We start from the raw sequence: 14,834 nt of genomic DNA, 5'->3' as shown, positions 1-14,834 counted from the left end.
ATTGTTATTAACTGAACGGCCAATTTTAGCTATCCATTCAGCCAAAGCATTAATTACCTTTAGACTTACAGGTTTCAGATATTTGCCCATGCAGCCGGGTCTCATTTTCAGGACATCAAACTACCCTGCTCCTTTTGTATCTGTATGGGACAAACCAACCCCAATAAAAACCAATCCACTTCATTATTAGACTTTTAGAGCGATGTACATAAAGAGTATGAAAGTCCACAAAGGGGGCAAGAATGGGTCCAACAAGCACAGGACTTTGACCCAAGAGATCAGCGTTTGTGTCCCGCGTTAAACTAGAAGTCAGCGTTATTTTATCAGCTGTTATTCACGTCAGTCAAGCCACGAGACTAATATTAACCACAATCCTTCCTAACCAAGTAGTTTTGGTGTGATTTGATTTATTATCAGAAAACAATCTTACATTTTTAAAGAGAAACCTTTTGCACGAGACTCCATCTCACCCATCATAAGTCAGGATGCTTATGTTTGGCAGCAAATGTTGTCACAGAAGTCCACGTACCTATATATCCAATGATTAGGTTGATTGAATAAATGTCGTGGGACCTTTTAGTAATTGGCATTAGGGTAGTTCCATTTTTAGGTTTTTGTCTTTTTCTTCAATCTAGATAGCATGATAGTTAACATATTTTAATAGCATTTGCTTTGTATCTGGGCCCCTATACTAAAGCTTTAGATAGCTTGCCAGGGTGTCCCTTTTCACATCCTCATCACGTCTCATCTGTTGTATTTGTATTTTTTGTGAAAAGTCAACAGCACAGCTGAGTTGATGGTGTAAAATTTTAAAGTCATGTTTAACGTTGAACACAAAGAGTTTTTAGAATGTTAAAGGGTTTGCCATAGATGATCCCTGATCAATACACTTTTAGTTATTTCCTCTAAGCCTGTCTCTATTTTTCTTGGCCCTGTAACTTTTACCAGAACAACAGCCCGGCTGCTCCTTTGTTTCCTGTCAGATCTGATTTTTTCAGTTTGTCAAAGCAGGGCCTCTTGTGCTCCACAGGCTACGAGTGCGTTCTGTTTCAGGGTTATATTAAGTGCAGCCCATTGTTTGAATACATATAACTGACACCCACATTCATGTCGACTTAATGTGAAAATACTGACAGAAACATGAAGGACTAATTTAATAAATACCCGGATCAGAAGTAGGATTGAAAAATGTGTGCTTGTATTTTTTGTTTTGCCTTTGAGATCTCGACTAAAAATGTTCAGACCCATTTCTGTTAAAAAAAAACCCAAATTCATTCCCCCCACACGGAAACACAGCCATTATCTCTCCGGTGTTATGACTCAGCCAGCAGGTGCTGATATGAGCTGCCGCTGCCGGATGGAGACAAAGTGTATAAATGGCAGTCAGAATTCAGAAAATCATTTCTGACTTTGATTGAAAGCCGATTCTCGTATGTGAACAGTCGCCACAGCGGAGAGAGAGAGCAGTGAACCCTTCCTTATCCCCGCTGAAAACTGCCTCTGTGCATTTTCATATTCATCCTCTAAAAAACAGCTATCTGCGCTTGCTTTGTACCTGCTGTCAAGCCATCACACACATCTGTTTGTGTAGATTTAAGGGTCTATTAAACTGCCTTTCTCACTCATTTTGAAGCCGCTTATTCGGGACAGAAAATAGAATTCCTCCTCATTTGAGTTTGTTTAATAAATTACAAGTGTGCTGCTTATTTGATGAATATTCAACACATTCTCATACTTTAAAGTGACACTTCAACTGCTGTTTCAACTGCTGTCACTACAATGCACACATGTCAACTATTTCTAGTGCTTTTCCTTCAACTGACAGTTGAACTGCTTTCATTTCTTACACTTCTACAGGCAATTCAACTGCCTACAGGGCTTTAACTTAAAACTGAGAATGCTTCCCAGGATTAAACAGACTGCTTTTATATCTTACAGTCAGCTCCTTATAATGCTTCACAGTGTTTCACACAGAATTACAACATATGTGTGGCGGCAAAATAAATAAACAAAAAATCCTGTTTTTCTTTTTTAGAATTCCCCTCTCTAAATTTGGACATTTTTGCGAGTCTTTCTCTAGTAAAGACTGGAGTCAAAATGTGTTCAAGATTAATTCAGTTACATGTTGAAGTACAGCTAAAAAGGACCATATACCCATAAATGTAATAATTCTACCTCATCTAATTTTGTGCAAGAAATGAAAAAATGTTTGCTCTTTTGCTAAAAGTTTAACTTGTTTTTACTGTGACGCATGAACTACTGTTCAAACTGCCTTCATTACCTGTAGGCTATTTAGTGTAAACTTTTCAAAGCATTCACATTTTATCTCTTGAGACAGTTTAGGTGTTCATTTTATAGCACCTTCTTATAGTTTTTGAAAAATGAGTCAAATGTGTTTGTGTAATGCAGAAAGAAAATTGAGTCCCACAACTCTATAGTCAGCTTTTGAACTGCTGTTACGTATCTACTAATTTTCTCTCTTAAGTTAAGCATAATTTTTAAGCAAATAATATATAATCCTCACATATGTAAGGGAGATTAGCTAAAATGGAAAATGTCCCCTCCACCAGCATCCAAAATCCAATCCAAAACTCTTTTTTTTTCTTGAAAAAATTAACAGATTAACTGCAAATTAGTCAGTTAGTTAGAAAACAATACTTCTAAAAAAAAGCATGCGGCATTGTTATAAAAATGTCTGTTTTTGTGTAAATCTCTTAAATTGCATCACAAATTGCAGATAGTTAATGTTTTTATAAAGTTTATGTCTTTAAATCTCCCTATATATAGCAAGAATCAAATGCAAGTAATTATGGTATTTTTGCATGTTTAGTTGCATGCAGTATATCACTCATGTAATTGGATTTTACAATGATGATAATTTCAAAAACAAAGCGCTTTGCAACCAATTAAATCAGACAACCCACTCACTGATTTATATACAAACAAAGAAAAACATTGAAATATAGAACATAAAGAATATAAAAGATAATAGAGGAGGCTCCAATCAGTGAGACATAAAGACAGTATTGATTAAATAAATAATTAAAAGCCTGTGTGTACAGATCCCATATGTCTGCACACCACTGTGTGATAGCTAACAGTTTCTCCATGGTGATCGCTCATTCCCAACCTCCCAACTTGAAATGAAAGAGGCGAGTCTGAGCGGCTGAGCCTCTCTCAGAGCGCAGCACCATGGCTACTCACCAGAACATGGCCCAGTGAATAGATGAAAAGCCAAGCATGTCAGTGACAGCTGCACTGCAAGCCCCCGTCTGCATTTCCAGCTCTTTTTTTGTAGCCGAATGACCCTCCTTACCCCCGTCTGCCTTCCTTCTTTATGCTCCCTTCATGTATGTTTTATTGTATGAGTCTGAACCCCCCGCTGTGTTCATTTACACCCTTTGTTCGCTGGCAAATACATGATTTCTGTTTGGATATTATAGCACTTTATAGTATATGATTTATACTGTGGAGAGGCTTATTATGTGCAAGATTGTGCTGCAACATCAGGGAGCAAAGTCAGAGTGCAGTCGTCCATGTTTCACGTTTTATTTTTGGGTTGTTTGTGAAACATACCTTGCTTGTAGAGACCCAGTTAAGCCCTGACGTTCAGCTGCTCTGTTGGAATATCTTGAGGGCGATTGTTGATTAAGGACTCTTGAGCAGCGGCGGAGGCTGTTTTGGTGTGCCGGATCCAGTATTGCTCACAGGTTGCCTGTAGGTATGGACTTTTGTATCCATTTTGGATTGTGCACAGTCCATTGAATAGGAGAATTTGTACTCTCCTCAAGGGAGGCGCAAATACAAAGCTTGAAACATACATCTTGAGGTTTGAGCGTTTTTATTTTTATATTTGTTTATTTATTTATTTCCTTCTTGTGGTGTTGCACAGAGCCAAGCCAAATGGGCGTAAAAAGGAGCAAAATAGAATTACACACTTTCCAACATGACTTTTCATGTAGCATTGAATGGCAAAAATGAAAATCCAAACGCTAGAACAATTTGAACACGCTGCACAGCAATTTTAGTGATAGGACAAGCATGTATCAGTGGGTTGTTATGGGTTCTTTCATGCTTTTTTACCCTTCTCCCTTGCTACAAGGTAAACAAGCAAACACAAAGCTAACAGGCTGGTCCCTGGAGAACTGCCTGCATACAAAGTGATGATAAGTGTCAGCACTGATTTCAGAAGGGTTCGTGTTCAGATCCCACCCCGCCTTCACAATCCCTGGGAGTGCCTTTGAGCTGCAACGCCGCGCCGCATGCTGTGTTACACTCACCTCAAGGGAAGCGAAGAAAAGAATTACAGAGGAGTCTTTACATTTTTGCAAGTGAAGCAACTATGGTGCTCAGTAAAAGTAATAAGAGTTGAAACTTCAAATACCACCTGAAAATGAGCAGTGACGCTTTTAAAATGGATTAGATTAATGAGAGAGAAAAGTATTTGACCAGGGTATACTTTTAATAAGCCCTGCCACGCTATACATATTTTATAGCCCTGAGTGTTTATTAGATTTAGAGATGGAATTTGTGGCGACGGTTGCTGCATCGTTGAGTGTCCTTCGACTGCCAGGCAGAGAATAGGAAAAAGAGCAAACAGTTCACTGAAAAGACCACATAGTGTGCTTGACCCTCGACCCTTCTTGCATGCTTTGTGGCCCCCCAGCTTTGTCCCTCTTGTCCGTGGCATTTACCGGAAACAAACGGCCACGGATGGCTTCCTCAAGATTAAATGTTGACTTTCTTTCCCGACTGACAGTTTACCTCAAGTTTGCTCCTGACAGCGGGAGATGGTGAATAAACACGGCGAGCTCCATAAGAGAGGCGACATATGCACGCCGAGGCTTGAGGACACAACCAATGCAATCATCACGGCCCTAACGCGGCATCCATCAACCCGCTGATGGATTCCATTAATAAAAGACCTTTGGTGTTGTATCCTCTGTTCAGCATGTACTCCTTCAGTGCCACCAATATAATATTGACCTAATCATTCTCCACCCCTGCAGCGCAGGCTTGGAACCTGAAATACCATTGTTATTTACCCCATAATGAGATGTTGACATTTACAGATAAATTGAAGGAAGAGTTTCAACCATAATCCTGTGCGAGTGTACTGTGTGTGTATGTAATAGAAAAGTAAATGCTATATAATAAACAATAAACAATAAGAGAGACCAATTGAAAAGCGCTGTACACAGTGTTCACATATTTATTTGACTATATGTTCACATTACAAGCAATGTGTGGATGGTTTTAAGTGACATGCGACCGCTGTGAAAACAGTCATATATTTCCATTTTGACAGGAATAATAAACATAATGATAACAATTTCAAAAAAATATTTCTCTCCAGAAACTTTTTTGGCACAACAGGAGAGGCTACTTAAAAGTCACTGTACACATTATGCACTGAAATATTTAGCTTCAAATACGTCACAGGCCGATGTGGCCCAAATCCTTTTTATTTATTTATTTATTTATTCATTCTCTCACATGACACATAACTGATTTTCTGCGGGTAGTTTGGACACAGAAATCCTTTTTTTTTCAATCACACCTGGGCCACTTTCATATGTGGTCCTAACGCTATAACCCGAACACTTACCAAATACATATCCAATCACTGGCCTTGCAACCACTGTGACAACAGTCAATTAGTACTGTTTTGACAGGAAAAAGAATAATAATAACGATTATTTCTCAGGAATAATGCTTTCTTCAAACTTATTCTGCACAAAGTTAAATAGCAGCTGTACTTTTTGTTCTCTTGAGCTCTGTGTCAGGCGTGGTAAGGATGTTAAAATTCATGTAGCGTTAAATGACAAACCATCTGCTGACTAGAGATCAGGGCAGGCCTTTACCCTGACCGTTTTCATCAGCCATAGTTAGCTGCTGACCTTAACTGAGGATCATGCAGTGGTAGGAATACAGCCAAGATCTCCTGAACCTAAATGTCACTTGATCCAAGAGGAAGACGTGCTGGCGGACTTGTTCTAAGTCTTACCCATCTCCCCGGCTCCTGAGGTTACCCAGGTAGCTTAAAAGCACCACAGTTACATGGTGCCTGCTGGTGGAGGTAAATTTGCCTTGAGATGCAAGAGCCTGTGGCTGTTTTCTGGCTGTCATTGGAAACATGCCTCTTCAGTGTCACTTAGAGTTCAGGAACAGCGCCTCAGGCTCCTGGAGGAAACAGACCAAGCTGACAAGGAGACTCCAACTGATGGCGAACCTCAGTTTCAGGAGGAACACTTCCTTCTCGCTCTTGGAAAAGTTTATCACTGCTTCACTGTAGCATGGAAACTGGACGTTGGAGTTTAGCTATCCAGTTTATGTGTTTGGTAGTTTAAAGGTTAATATTTGTGTCTTGGAAGCTTCCTTGGGGCGTCGTCATGATGTGAAGGCGAGAGCTGTGTTTGCATTTCCAAGAGTGATTTAGCAGCGTTCTTCGTGAAGATTATGCATTGTCACCAGTTCTGTTTGTTATTTTCAGCGACATAATCTTGAAGCACATCCAAAGAGTAGAGTGTAGGTTGTCTCATTTGATAAGCTGGAGCAGCTATAGGGTCTCACCTGGGACAGAAGTATTTTTGCATAAAATGTTTCTGAGTGCAGCTCTGAGAATCTGAGGCCTTTCTGTTATACGATACAAAACTTTTCTCTGCATGTTTCAAAAGCTTCACCTTAAAATTTTGTCAAGAGTGTAACTGTTTCCCGGGGAATTTTTAATACTTGCTGAATCCAAATGGTGAATCTTCATTGTTTTATTTATTAATACAAACACATTTAGTATTTTAACATCAGCTGAGGTTGGGTTTTATGTGAGATGAGATCGTTATTTTAATTGGGAAATTGCTAGATTGATCATTTTTAGCAAATGACAGTGGCATTACAGTGAGTTGCACCATCATTTCATTTCCTCATGTGTAGCAAAATGCAAATCATGTTGAGATTTTTCATGATATCTCGTCATGAACCTATGAAAGAGCTGTGTTTGCATTCCCAGCAGAGATTTAAGAGTGCTCTTGCTGAAGGTTGTGCATAGTCAACAGTTCTATTTGTTATTTTGAGGGACAAAATCTCCAGTCACAGGCCCAGAAGTGTAGTGTATGTTTATTCAGAACTAGTTTGTGAGATGTGTTGTCTGCGCTTTGAGTGGTCAATAAGACTACAAAAACGCTATACAAGTACAGTCCATTTACCATTTGTCTGTCCACATTGGAAACCAAACTTGTTTATAGTTGTCCCAAATTGTCACGTTTTGGAAAGCCACAGAAATGATTGGACATCCATCCACCTCCACCCCAGTATGCCATTGGAAACGTGGGGAAGAAGGTGTTTTTTAAGAATCTTTTCGGAGTATACTGGCCCCGAGCAGGATGCATTTCTTGTCTTTGCTGGCAGTGTAGTCCTGTTGGCCTCAGGAACCATCCTGCACACCTGAGCGCATGAAGTTCAGTTTAAATTTCACGAGGAGTGCCACTGGGTCTATGAAAACAGTTGTTTAATATCTTCTGCTGGTATGGAAGGGGCTTTTCAAGATACGAGGAAATATTTTTGCTGTCACAGTCATGTCAACAGTATTATCTCATTTTGGCTTTGAGACTTTGAGGATTTTTGGAATACGAATTGGAAGGACATGGGGGAAAATAATGATGCATCGCAATTTCCTCTTGAAAGATCATGTCTCAGTTTAGAAAAGTTGCTAATCAGAAATTTAAAACAGATTTTATATAATTATTTAATATAATTTTTATATAATTATTGTCATCAACCATTTTATAAGACTGGGCTCTCCATTCTGTACGACCGAACAGGTTTGATTTAGAAAGGTAATGGACGTAAAGCATGTGTGGTGGGTGTACGTAATGTGAATATAATTACAAATGAGTAAAAGCAAACAATAGAAAAGCTTGAACAGTCTGGTAAGTTTGGAATATTGCATCACTTTACCGTAATGCAGCCTTGTAAACCTGGAAAAGAAAACTCTAAAGATAGTCGAAGTCAAAAGTCAAAGACGATATCTAGTCTCATATTAAATTATGGATATAATATTGATTAACTGTCCAGTCCTAGATCTAGATGTATCAATTAACATTCCATGATCGCACAGATTGTGAGGTTTTTTAACATTTCCACCCCACAAAATTGAGGTATGAGGTCAGAGTAAGCAATGAGGGAGCAGGGGAGGGATTTACTGACAGCTGCTTGGGAAATGTAGGATCCAGTGTTTTTCAATTATGATGCATAATATGGACTAAAACTCAGAATATCACAGCATCAGTTTTGAGAATTCTTCCTGTATTGTGTTTCTTGTGAGTGCTTCAACTTCATAAAAGTGCACTACAGAATGGCTGCAAAACTATTAAAAGTTTGCAATGTTTACTCTGTGATTATTGGCGGTGTAGTGCACTTGATACTTTACAGAAAGCATTTGTCTCAGTGTGAAAGGCTAGACAAAGCCCAGCTTGTGAGTAAATAGGGGGAAGCTGAAAAGAGCACTTTAACAGACAGAAAGATGGAAATACGCAGCTCGGTCCTTCCTGATTTTATAGGTTTGGAGGCAATAAGATGCAAAACACTTGGACGATTGAGAGCACTGTTGAAGGGTAGATATTACAATTTCAATTGAGGCTTTATTCTGCAGACTTTTAACACCAAATATTGAGAATTGGGAAAAACATTCACTTAGAAAAATCCTCTAAAAGCTTGCTCTGCATGCTTTTCTGTTAATGGAGGTGTTTTGTCATGTTGGAGGTGATGGAGTGAAGACAGAAATACGCTCTCTGCTAAATGCTGACAGTTGAAAATGGTCCATCTGTCCATCTTTAAACACCAACAACGGCCTTCCCCTCAGATATATGGCAGCTTGTGTGATCGCTCTGATGTTCCCAACATTGAAGGGGTTGATGGCCATCAGACAGCTCCGACTTCAAACAGGATTATTCAAGGCTGGTTACTTGTCATGGTAATTTTAATGCTCCCAAAAGCTCCAAGTGTTCTTTCTTTAGAGTTGTTCAAGGATTATTTTTGTTGGAGTCGTCCTTTGAGGTAGGGGTCTTAAAGTCATCTTTAAACTCGTGACTTGTTCCTCTGAGATTAAAACTCTGCCATAAGAAATAGGTTTTTATAGTGACGGCACAGGTTCAGTGTTGAAAATGTAGCTTGGCTGACCTCTGTAGACCTGTATGTCTGTTTGTGGAACATTAAAACATATCCTATTAATACTTTAGCTACTCCAAGAGATAAAACTCTAATTTTTAGTAGCAACACAAATGCTTTAAGCTGAAAAGTTTGATTTAAAGATATGATCTTGACTGTTGATCTTGACTCCACTTATTTTAGAAAAGGATATTTTATGTGGCCTTTTAGAAGGAATGATCTGTCAGCGTGACCTTAGCTCTAAACCTATGGAAACCTTTCTGCCATCAGTTGTTGGCATGCTAGCTGCTCTTAATGGCGTCGAGGGGCAACTGTTGAAAATCTCTGAGCTTAAAAATCCAGATGTCATAAATGGATATGTCATTGAGAAATTGCACAATGAACATTGACGTCTATCAAACCTCCTGTGCTCCTTTTTTTCCAAAAGGGCAAAATAAGAATGAATAGAAGCCAAACATGGAAAACCTTTCACTCAATGGAGCATTTATTCACTGCTATTTAAAAGGCTGTTGAGTATTGGTCTACTCAGAACACCTGACATCAGTGTCATGCAGGTGAAGATGACAGAGATGGGGTCAATATAGCGTTTCCACTTGAGCAGATGTATTTCTGCATACAACATTTCTAAGTGCAGCTTCATAAAAGCTTTGCGTTAATGTTCAGATGAAACAGCATGTCAAGGGTATCAAGCTTCAGTATCACGACGTTTTTCCAAGTGAAACAAAATAGACAGACTGGATAAAATGTTGGGAGTGATTTTACTTGATCAGTGAAAAGTGGGCGCCTCAGCACCAAATTGTAATTAAGTCTGATGGGATGTTAGTCTTAACAAGAGAGAGAGAGAGAGAGACGAAGCTAGACTAAACAAAATGTTAAGAAAAGTAATATTCTCACACCTGGTTTTCTTATTAATCTCTCTAACTGAATATGTTGATAATAAATATTTCCTGGGGAAACTACTTATTGAGTTGCATTGTTGGAAATGCAGGACCCTTTTTTTGGTTTCTGGACAGAAACTACATGAAATCCATTTGATGAATCATCATTTTATTTTGTATTTTGTAAAAGACGTTGTATGCTTTTTACATGAGATCAGCTTGTTACTACTGAGGGCTTTAATGGAAAATTGCAGGTTTGATTATTCTTAATGACCAGTCCATTAGTTAGCAAGTCACCATGGCATTACAGTAAGTGGCACCATTTCGTTCCATTCCATTATTTTGTAGCAAAATGCAAATCATGATGGGATTTTGTAACATAATGAACTCATGCATAAACGCCGCATGTTTTGATCTTTTGATCTGGTTCGGATGTTTGCCCAATAAACAGGATGTGGATTTACTTGTGTTGTGTGTGCTGTACACATCAGTAGTGAAACATACATGGTGTAAATAAATATTTAATCTCACATTTACATATTTCAGTTGTATTTAATATAAGATACTTACACATTATATTAAATAGATTACATGAAATGTATGAAAATACATCAAAGTTTAAATTCCACTTTGATCAATTTAGCTTGTTATCTCTGAATGGATAATGTGAAGTATAACCCTTGTAATCTTTATTCAGTAACTGCTGGCAGAACAGTTGTAAGACAAATGCCCTGAAGTCATTCTTTATTAAGTTGAGCATCACCACTTAAACATCAGTCATTTTTCCTCCAAGAGATTATTTACTTTCTCATAAAGCCACTTTCAATCTGATGTTCTTTTTCCTCCAGCTACACTCAGATGTGGACAAAGGAGAGGGCAAGGTGAAGTACGTGTTATCTGGCGAGGGCGCCACCTCCATCTTCACCATTGATGAGAACACGGGAGACATTCACGCCACAAAGCGCCTTGATCGGGAGGCGCAGGCCTACTACACACTGCAAGCTCAGGCTGTAGACAGAATCACCAACATCCCCGTAGAGCCCAGGTCTGAATTTGTGGTCAAAGTCCAGGACATCAACGATAACGAGCCAAAGTTTCTCGACGGACCGTACTTGGCGGGGGTACCGGAGATGTCACCCTTAGGTAAGTCTCCTCATTTGTCTTTAATATAATCTTGTATAGCTCCCTCTTATATTTCTGTCTTTTTACTTAATACCTCTTTTCTTCTCCCTCTCGTTCTCTCACTTTCTCTTTGACTTGCCCTCGCTCAGACATCTGCAATTGATAATTTTCCACCTCGCTGAATTTGTCTTCAACTCTTTCAGTCTTTGGGTCATAGGAGGGAATCGGGAAGTTTGCAATATTAATTTGAATCCAGTGCGTTCGCTTTGTTCGACTCAGTATGTGCTAATCACATTGGGCCCAATATAAACTGCATGAAGTTCTGGTGCATGAGCTCCACATCAATTGAGGTCCGGGTTAAACAACTTGGATTTTAGCGTCCTTAAGCAAGAGCAGACAGGTTTATTGTAGTCTTTGTTCGTTTCACTACTACTGTATGCTCATAAGTACTCTGTAATACTTTTCTTCTTGTGAGTTCTGTGAGCTTTCAAATACCTTCAGCTCAGTTTTTGAAAGCATGATCGCGTACAAAGCTTGTACTATCAAGTCGCCCTTGGAACTTCAGACAAAGCAATTTATTCATGTAGCACATTTAGAAATTCAAAGTACTTCACAAAATACATTGAAAGTAAAATGAAAGAGTGGAAAAAGCCAAAAGAAAAACAAATCTGGAGTCGAAGACATGTAATAGATGAAATGAAAGGATGCAGGGAGTATTTGAAGGCACCGAAATCTAATTACAAGCAGTGATGAACAGATAAGTTTGTAGCCTTGATTTATAAGTGGAGCACAGAAGCTGAAAGCAGCTTCACTGTGTTTTTTTAAGGCAAACAGTAAACAGATAAGTGACAGATGAACTGAGAAGTCTGTGAGGTTCATATTGGAAATCAAAAATTTAAATCTTTAAACATGAGAGGGTTAAAAACAATATATAAATACATCTGTTGTATTAGAGTTTGTGATTTGATAAAGACTAAGGTGACCAGATTTCTCAAATAAAAACAGGCCATTTTTTGTTCAGAGGTCAATATATCATTAAAACATCCAGTGTTATTATTTTTCAAATTAAAAGGGACACAGTTTTGGTTTCATGCATTTGCAGCATATTAACTTTTATACTGTGATAAAATATGGTGCAGGCCCACTGATAAAATTGGGTACCTTTTAAGTAATTTTGTGAACCGGGCCAGATAATTATAGTTTACAGTTTATAGTGAGTAAAACTAAGGTAAACTATGGAATACACAACAAAGAAAATGGTTATACTACTATGGATTTAATACAATTTATTTATATTTGTACATGACAGTGAAGACAGACAAGCAACACTATCACACTGACAGTGTGCCTGTTAATGTGTCAGAGACAGAGAAAACAACTATATTACAGAAACACAAAAGGCAAGACAGAAAAGCTGGATCTGAACAGCTGTTCAGTGGTGCAGGTAGTCTGGGTAGAGTAACTACAAAAGAGAACATGAGCAAAATAAAAAGTATTATGAAGAATTGTACTTAAAACCCTATCGTGTAGATAATCCCTTTAAATTATAAACTGTAAAATTATAACATCACAAGTTAGTATGTTAAACGATTGTATGGTGCTTACCTTGAAAAGGTTTTTGTGGTAATGCTTGATAATAACTAGTTTTCCACAGCAGTTTTCTCCTAAACCATGGATGTATAAAGAGAACTGGATGCAGTGTTTGAGGCGGGGCTCTGTTCATTCCTATGAAAGGTGCTACATTGTGCATGACTATGGGAACGTCATAATTTTACAGATATTTTGCATAAAAATAATGGACCATAACGTCACTCACTGGTTTGTGTGCTCCCGTGTTTACGCCTCGAGGTTTGCATTTTGGCCATCTTGGATTTTTGGAGCCATAAGTGACCATATTTGGGCAAGATGGTGGAGCTGGGCAAGAGTGAGGGGTGGCCCTAGCATTAAATATGCATAACTATGGCCCTTGACGACATTTAAACTGGAGGAGCCCCATGTACAGAGGTTGTGTCCTCGCTGCAACAGCTGCAGCTTCGAATCCAGCCTCAGCCCTTTGCTGCATGCTCCCCTCCTCCTCCCCCTTTCATGCTTGAGCTGTCCTGTCCATTAAAGGCAAAAAAGCCCAAAAAATAATCATTTAAAAAAAAACAAAAAACTGGAGAGATATATAAAAATCCACCCCAGCTGTTGAAATTAGCTTTAGAGACTAAAACCACTTTTTATACCAGGCTGTAAACATGTTTATATCTGCTGTGAAGTTGAGTGTTTTAACATGGGGGTTAATGGGGAGTGACTCACTTTTGGAGCCAGCCTCATGTGGCCATCAGAGGAACTGCAGTTTTTGACACTTGTGCTACTTTCATTCTTCGGCCCTGGAAGTTGCTGCTTGGTTTTAGGTCATGAAAAAACAATATTGCACAAACTGAGAATCTGACCTTAAGTGTCGCTAAATGACAAATCAGAGGATCAGATCATTGTGATTCACCCTCTTGGGATCGTAAATGTCTGTACAAAATTTCATGGCAATCCACCTTTCAGTTGTTGTCTGGACATTAACTGGTGAAAAGTGTTGCACCAACCAACAAATCTACTAAGAAACACTGGGTGCCAAAGATTTTACAGCAGTAGTTTTTGTAAGGACACAGCAGTTCATATTCCGTTGATCACATTAGCATTTATTTCTGCAGATATTTTCTTTTATCTTTCTGTTTTAAATGCAGTCCTGGAGGAAGCCTTCATATCAGACTGTGTCTTTAACTTGCTGCCTCTTGCTGCATGGTCAAGATTTCCTCCAAGGTTTAGAACGGGTCACGCTCAAGCTCAAAATGCTAGTAAATGCAAATGAGCCACAACAACATCCTGAGGCTCTTCAACAGCAGGTGTATGAGAATCTGAGAGAGTGACCTCCATATTGATAAGCCATGGTGAGTGCTCTATGTATGGAACATGACAAAGCATTTAAAATATTAGTTTACTAACACTGCTGTAGGTAATTTGTGTTGTTTGAATCATTTTTTGTCATCTATGCTGCTTAAATGCTACATTTTTGCCCACAAGAAATAGATGGTGCTGAGCTTAAAGTGCTGCAGAAATGCTATTCCATGGTGTTTTTAAGTCTGTGTTTTGTAATGAAGTCTGATGTGCCTTAATTTACATATTTATCACCTCACATATGCCAGCGCGGACCTCTAGGCTTAGCAGTGTTGATGAGTGACGCATGTTTAAAAAACTGACTCAAGCAAACTTAAGGTCTGAATCAGGCTCCGAGGCCACGGGCATGTTTTCCACAAATTGGGCTCGGAGTTCACACTAGCCGGTACTTACAGGTTCCTCTCTGCTGAAAGATGTCTGATCCGGACAAATACTTTTCCGTCCATCCATTAAACAGAACAGCGCAGACATCCTTAACTTTCTCCAGCTCCTCTCTGGGGTACCTGAGGCGCTCCCAGGCATGCTGGGAGCTGTGGTCTAATCACAAGTGAGCTATGAGTGATGGGATGGAGGCAGGAATGAACAGCTGTCAGAGAAAGGGTGATATGTGGTTATGTTGCAGTCCATTTTATTTAAAAAGGGGAATTTTAAACCCAGTGATTACTAATAAATTATATATATTTTCTTTTAAGGCGTTCCTTTGGATTTTAATAGTAGACATTTATTAAAATATAGTCAAAC

The 14,834-nt window shown here is 38.8% G+C and overlaps 1 protein-coding gene across 5 annotated transcripts in view; it reads left to right on the top strand.

Annotated features, from left to right (window-relative positions):
- Positions 1–14,834, top strand: part of LOC121960971 (cadherin-7) — a 185,082-nt gene that overhangs the window by 98,348 nt on the left and 71,900 nt on the right. For all 5 annotated transcript variants that reach the window (XM_088072008.1, XM_088072009.1, XM_088072010.1 and 2 more), the window contains one exon: positions 10,889–11,183. In XM_088072008.1, coding sequence (XP_087928134.1) covers positions 10,889–11,183 — 295 coding nt within the window. The remainder of the gene's footprint in view (positions 1–10,888; positions 11,184–14,834) is intronic.

This window comes from Plectropomus leopardus, chromosome 21 (assembly GCF_026936395.1).
Source record: "Plectropomus leopardus strain MGB_pleo_1.0 chromosome 21, ASM2693639v1, whole genome shotgun sequence".
In the NCBI taxonomy this organism is placed as follows: Eukaryota; Metazoa; Chordata; class Actinopteri; order Perciformes; family Serranidae; genus Plectropomus; species Plectropomus leopardus.
This window is presented reverse-complemented; position numbering and strand designations above follow the sequence as displayed.